The sequence below is a fragment of the Chelon labrosus genome (assembly GCF_963514085.1).
Source record: "Chelon labrosus genome assembly, chromosome: 3".
NCBI classification, from domain to species: Eukaryota; Metazoa; Chordata; class Actinopteri; order Mugiliformes; family Mugilidae; genus Chelon; species Chelon labrosus.
In genome coordinates, this window is record NC_140339.1 from 31,907,453 (window position 1) to 31,914,191 (window position 6,739).

General features: G+C 41.2%; 1 protein-coding gene across 1 annotated transcript in view; it reads right to left on the reverse strand.

The window, feature by feature from the left end:
* adamts18 (ADAM metallopeptidase with thrombospondin type 1 motif, 18) overlaps nt 1-5,353 on the reverse strand; it is a 69,074-nt gene extending 63,721 nt beyond the window's left edge. The window contains exons 1-2 of the mRNA XM_084541935.1: nt 4,939-5,353; nt 4,522-4,603 (exon numbers count right to left, since the gene is read on the reverse strand). Of these exons, the coding sequence (XP_084398061.1) occupies nt 4,522-4,603; nt 4,939-5,040 (184 nt within the window). The 5' untranslated portion in view covers nt 5,041-5,353. The remainder of the gene's footprint in view (nt 1-4,521; nt 4,604-4,938) is intronic.
* Nucleotides 5,354-6,739: the final 1,386 nt, after the last annotated feature.

A 6,739-nucleotide genomic window follows, 5' to 3' on the forward strand; every position in this document is an offset into this window, starting at 1 on the left:
TTTTTAATTAATATTCAGTAGCGGTGGAAAAAAAGATTCAGCTCATATAACCTCAAGAAGACTCAAGAATCATGAATCTAGAGTCTATTTAACCGGCTCAGTTGAGTCCTACCACGTTTGATTGATATATAATCAATAAACTGCACCATTCAAACATCTTCTATCTCACTCAGCAGAGAAACAAAACGTACTCTACAATAAGAATCCGTGTATCATTCGTTCTTTCCATTTTCAAGTGGCAATCAAAAATCAGAAAATGAAAAAGTGACTGATCCTTTTGTTATTTGTTTTTCATTCTAACACAAATAACGAAAAAATGCCTGGTTTTTCATATTTCAATTTTAGGCGCAGATCAAAAATACGAAATGGAAAAATGGGACACAGGACTGAATTTAATTTAAATATTTAATTGGTCGGGTTTACGTGACCCGGAAGTTTTGTAAAGAACAAACATACGTTAGCTTGCTAGCCGCCCTAGCATATAGTATAGTCAGCAGAGCTGCCAACTCTCACGCTTTCGCCGTGTGACACACGGTTTTGTATGGGGCCATTATTGTAGCAAAACTATCTACAAATGTGTATTTCAATCCGTGTGTGTGTAACTACATTTGCAAATGTGTAAAAAAAATCTGTGTGTGTAACTGGATTTGCAAATGTGTAAAAAACATCTGTGTCTATAACTAGATTTGCAAAAGTGTAAAAAAAATCTGCGAATGCGTACATCGATCTGTATGCGTAGATAAACCTGTAAATGTGTGATCTGTAAATATCTGGCCTCTCCATTGGATGTGTTCTTACACGTGACTTTTGCTACACTTCTGCCGCGGCAGATCCGCAAATGCGCGCAGCGATTTGCAAATGCATGTGGAGATTTGTCTGTGTGCCTCCGTAGCTATACAGCTACATACCACCAGTGGGCGCTAGGCTAGCACCCAATGATATCAACTACTGGCTACCTGGGTTGGCTGGTACCACAGACTGTATGGCTGGGACGAACAGTGGTCCCGATCCCGATGCAATGGAGGCTAGATGGCGTGCTGTAACTACATAACAGGGCTCTCAAATGAGACACACACATTCAATAAGTTCACACGCCACACTTCTCACGCTGAGAAGTGATAAAATTCGCCGCACATTATTAACATAGACTGTTTAAAATTAGTAATCTACGAATGGATGAGGCGAAAGCAGACTCCTCTGCTTGAATCAGCGACCTATCAGCAAATCGATGGGACAAAATAGTATTTCTGGTGGCCAGGTGAAATAGTAAATGCATGCACACGTCAAAGAAGAGCTGGAAGTGGAAGCCCAGGAGGATGAACTTATTTTAATGCGTGAGAGCCCTGTTATGTAGTTACAGCACGCCATCCAGCCTCCATTGCATCGGGATCGGGACCACTGTTCGTCCCAGCCATACAGTCTGTGGTACCAGCCAACCCAGGTAGCCAGTAATTGATATCATTGGGTGCTAGCCTAGCGCCCACTGGTGGTATGTAGCTGTATAGCTACGGAGGCACACAGACAAATCTCCACATGCATTTGCAAATCGCTGCGCGCATTTGCGGATCTGCCGCGGCAGAAGTGTAGCAAAAGTCACGTGTAAGAACACATCCAATGGAGAGGCCAGATATTTACAGATCACACATTTACAGGTTTATCTACGCATACAGATCGATGTACGCATTCGCAGATTTTTTTTACACTTTTGCAAATCTAGTTATAGACACAGATGTTTTTTACACATTTGCAAATGTAGTTACACACACACAGATTGAAATACACATTTGTAGATAGTTTTGCTACAATAATGGCCCCATAGTTTTGCCTGTTTTCACACGCACTCACGCCAAACATCCAATTTCTCACGCAAAAAAAAAAAAAGAAAAAATCCGATCTTGGTCCGAGACTCTTCCGGTCCTTTTCAAACTCCACGACGGTAGATGGCGCTGATGAGCGCCCCTGAACATTTGCGCTGCGCTACACCTGCAGTGCACCCCTTTACTATCTATGCCTGCACCCCGAAGTAGACAGAAGAAGAGATACAGAGAGACTGCCAAGACAGCAGGAGAAACCAGAAACTACCGTAAGTTCCGGACTATAAGGCGCACCTGAATATAAGCCGCACCAGCTAAATTTTGGAGAAACTACAGATTGTGCCATATATAAACCGCACCCGACTATTAGTAAGAGTTTCTTCTACCACGGAGGGGATTGTCGGGACAGAAATGACTGTTTGGAAACGCAAAGCGTCCCATTTATTTACATTTGACAAACATAAATCTTTCGATCAATCAAACAAAAAATCAATCGATCAAACTTTCACATCTTTGACATTACAAACAGCATTCGTGCAGTGCACAAATAACACAACGGTGCGCTCCTAGCGCACTTCCTGCAGTCGAGGCAATAACGTTAAATGGCTAAATTTAATTCGTTTTTAAAAGTGCTTGCCTGTAACACGGCAGCAAATGTGCAGTAACCCGGCTGCTCAACAAAATAACCAGCATCTTTTTCTTAAACAGCCAACACAGCAGTAAAGGTGCAGTAACACGGCCGTTTACTGTATCAAAATAACCAGCCTACTATACCAGAAAAGTCAGTTCTTAATCCTCGTGTCATCCTCTATGACATGATAGTGCGCCCCTGGTGACCGTTAGCTGTAAGAATCCATCCGCTGTTGTATGAGCCGCAGGGTCCAAAGCAAGTGACAAAAGTAGCGGCTTATAGTCCGGAATTTACGGTACTTTGAGAAGTCTGATAAAGAAGAGAATCTGAGCTGAGACTAGGCCAGAACCATGCACACAGAATAGACAAGGACTTTACCCAGCTTCTGATCTGCATCTGATACTGATTATGCCTCATTTTAGCTATTTTTGTAATGCATTCATCTGTTTTGCTTGAAAAAGTTGTACTGTTTAAGCACTTTATTTGTTGCACTTTATTTGTCTCTGATGGACCATGTGGTGGGAGACTTTGAAGAATAATGTCCCTCCCTAACTAATCTTGTGTTGTTTTTGACTGAACATAAATCATTAATGCTCTTAAGAATACAATTATTCACAACATAGGTTAGGTTTTAGTTAAGAATCAGTTTAATGCCATTTTAATTAAAATATCAATCAACCTACCTAGGTCAAATCTTAAACACTGATCTATGAATAAGGCTTTATTGTCATTTAGTTTTCTGGTTGAATGTTCAGCTCAAGTCTACAGACTAAGACCTACAAGTCATGATGCCGAACATGAATCAGAATAAGTTCAGGTATTGCACATCTTTAGCAGACCGCCCAAAAATGCACTAGAATGCTGGAAACCACATCTACTTAATCCAAAATCTCCTGGGGGTGGACCTTCAGCTATGTCTGCTTCACAGAATGTAACCAATATTGTCCATCTTCAGTGGGCTGCCCCTATCAACAGCTTTGGACCTCCCCACAAACCACCAGAATGCAGGGTACAACATGGGTACAACATCAAATTAATTCCAATTATCTTATATCTGAGCCACCAATTTGTGTGACTGCGTTCACGGCATAATTTTGGTCACCCACGACAAAATCTCACTCCAAGGTTTTTTGAAAAGTTGGCAGGTATGAGTCAGTGTAGCTGCCACGATCGATCGATCTGGATCTGGACTAGCACTTGCACTTTTTAAAGCACGAGCATCACCTGACGCATGGTACGGCTGATGGAGCTCTCTCAGGGTTCTTCCAACCCGACCTTCTCCCGCATGCAGCCCCAGTGTAGACAGATAGCCGGTCATGAACTTCCGGCGTCAGGTGATGCTCGTGCTTTAAAAATTGCAGATTAAGCAGATAATGATAACCACGTGGATACCTCACACGTGGGACTAAATTAACAGCTGAGAAACAGACAAACAACATTAAATATTCTCCTGAGATTGTTATCGTGAGAAAGCAAATGTTTTGACAACAGCGGCCCCTACTGATAGACAGGCTTATATGAATGAGGATAACTGTCATTGTCAATCAAACCTTAACAGTTATCATTTTAATGATAGAATCTATGGCAATACAACTGTGTTATGTTGTGCTCGATTTTACAGGTTCAACTGTAAACGTACACATTTGCGGTTATTTGCGATCGTGGCGGCTAGCAAGGTATACGCTCATTACAAGAGTTCCGGGTCAGTAAACACGATCAATTAAATATTAAAATCAAATTCAGTCCTGTGTCCCATTTTTCCATTTCGTATTTTTTATCTGAGCCTAAAATTGAAATATGAAAAACCAGGCATTTTTTCGTTTTTTTGTGTTAGATTAAAAAACAAATAACCAGTCACTTTTTCATATTTTGATTTTTGATTGCCGTTTGAAAATGGAAAGAACGAATGATACACGGACTCATAAGCAGGAGACGTGACATTCCACAATGAATTTGTAATATAACTGAACCAATCACTGCCATGCAACGCATTTTATTCCAATTCTTTCTATCTACAAACATGGCACACTGCCAGCTGGAAGAAAAAGCCATAGATATCAAAAGACGAGCACTCACCATGATTTAATCCGTGGCTGTTGCTGGAAGAATAGCCACTTGAATCAGTGTGGGAGGCATGGGAATAGGAAATGTGCAATGACTGCAAAAATAAGCAACAACAAAAAAATCATGAATGGACAGGTGGCAACAGGCTGCGAGCTTTTCAAGTGGTAGAAGCCAAGACAGAGTGATAAATGCAGTTTCTCTGTTGAAACATGAGTTGCACCTGAGCTTAATTTGGAATCACTTTTCACCACAATGATTAACTGTTAAACCACTCTGAAAAGAGACAAATGCTTGTTTGATTTTGTCACAAATCACATGTGTTGATTATATATATATATATATATATATAGAGAGAGAGAGAGAGATAGATAGATAGATAGATAGATAGATAGATAGATAGATAGATAGATCTCATTAAGTGAAACATGCCTTGATAATATTCCAGGACAAGAGGGTGAAAAGCATCTTGATTGAGGTGCAACCAACCAGCGGGAGGGGTAAAGTCCATATCAGAAAAAAAAGGCAATCCATGGTGATGGCATGCAGGCTTATTCCCCGTTACCTCCTAAAAGAGTAAAGTAATAATAGCCTGCGAAGGCGAATAATGCAATTGGCACGCATTGTTAAATGATCCTTTTCCTGCTTCAGGTGAAGTCGGTAAGTTGCAGCGACCGCTGGTGCGCAAATACGCGTCTCGTACTCATGAGAGCGTGTGTGTGTGTGAGAGAGAGAGAGAGATAGAGGGGGCAGCAGCAGGTGGTGGTATTCGGAATCACCGGGAGGAGTGCTGACTGAGCACTCAGCCCGGTCTGCAGGATGAAGCGCAAGTCAGCGGCCGGCAGCCAATCAGAGTGCAGCATCTTTTAACACGCGGAGACAAGATGGAAGAAAAAGATTCTCCTCTTGGTAGGACAGGACTTTTGCTGCCTTTAGAGCTTTAGAGGTCTCTCTGAAATATGAGTTGGAAATAACAAATTAGGCACATAAATATTTAAGCTAAAAAATAAAAATTAACAACAAGAACTCCACATAATACAGAGAACACACAAGTAAGCAGGTACTGGCATTTTGTGTTTAACTTAAGACTTCTGTTGTCCAATCAATTCTAATGACTCTGCAGGCAGAAGACAAGACAGAAAAAAACAACAGCTGTTACAATACAATATTCTACACTTCTATTCTACCCCTCAAATGATCAGAGCGTGGAACTGTAATTGGATCATAAGTGGTCACTCCAGCCACACGTGCAGGCGCATTGAAAGTGGTAGTTGTCCACTTGTGATCAGATCACCCAGTTCCAGGTCTGATCATGGCCTGAGCCTCTCCAAGGCAGGTCATAAATATGTACAAATGCCTTTACCAGGTCGTAGCTTGAAACCAATGGCTTTTTTTTCACACACATTTGGTACCAGTCAATGCACAACTCTGTCTCAGAGGTTATTTGAACACTGCTTGAGGCTCATGGTTTTATCTTTCTTGCATGAAATGATCCTTAAACTTAGCAGGTGTCCTTGAAATATGTCAGACCATATTAGACACAGCTGACTCTGCAAACTGTCAGCAAAAATGTTTTATCTTGAGATTATAACATTATGCTTTTATTGTATTCTACTAACATACAAAATGTTGAATAAAGCCTATGTCAAAACAAGAACAGGACAAGTGAGGACAAATGCTCAGGGTGTACTGTTAAACTGTTAAATTTATCATAATTGTCGTGTACAACACTTGTGTACACAATTGTGTGATCCTGCAGTGGCCCTTTACATTCCAGGGCCTGCAAAAACACCTGCTGAAGTGAACAACCAGCAGCCTGCACAGATATCACACTCTGCTGAGCATCCCACTTCTGACAAGCTTTTCACTGAACACCACACAGCTGGTTAAGAAGGCTTAACGGCGACTGTACTTCCTGAGGAGGCTGAGGAAGTTCCTCAGCAACTTCTACAGCTGCATTGTTCAGAGCATCTTGACCAGCTGCATCACCGTGTGGTTTGGCAGCACTACTACCATGGACCTCAAATGCCTGCAGAAAGTGGTGAAGACATGGATGTTTTTGCGCTTTATATTCTACTTCTAAGATTTTATATTGTTAGACATTTAGGTGGACGGTAAAAGAAGAATTTTATTGTACGGGGAAATATGTTTCTATACTGTGCACAAGACAATAAACTTGAATCTTTGAATCTTGAATCTTGAATAAGACGTCTTCCCACTTTTAAGCTTTCCT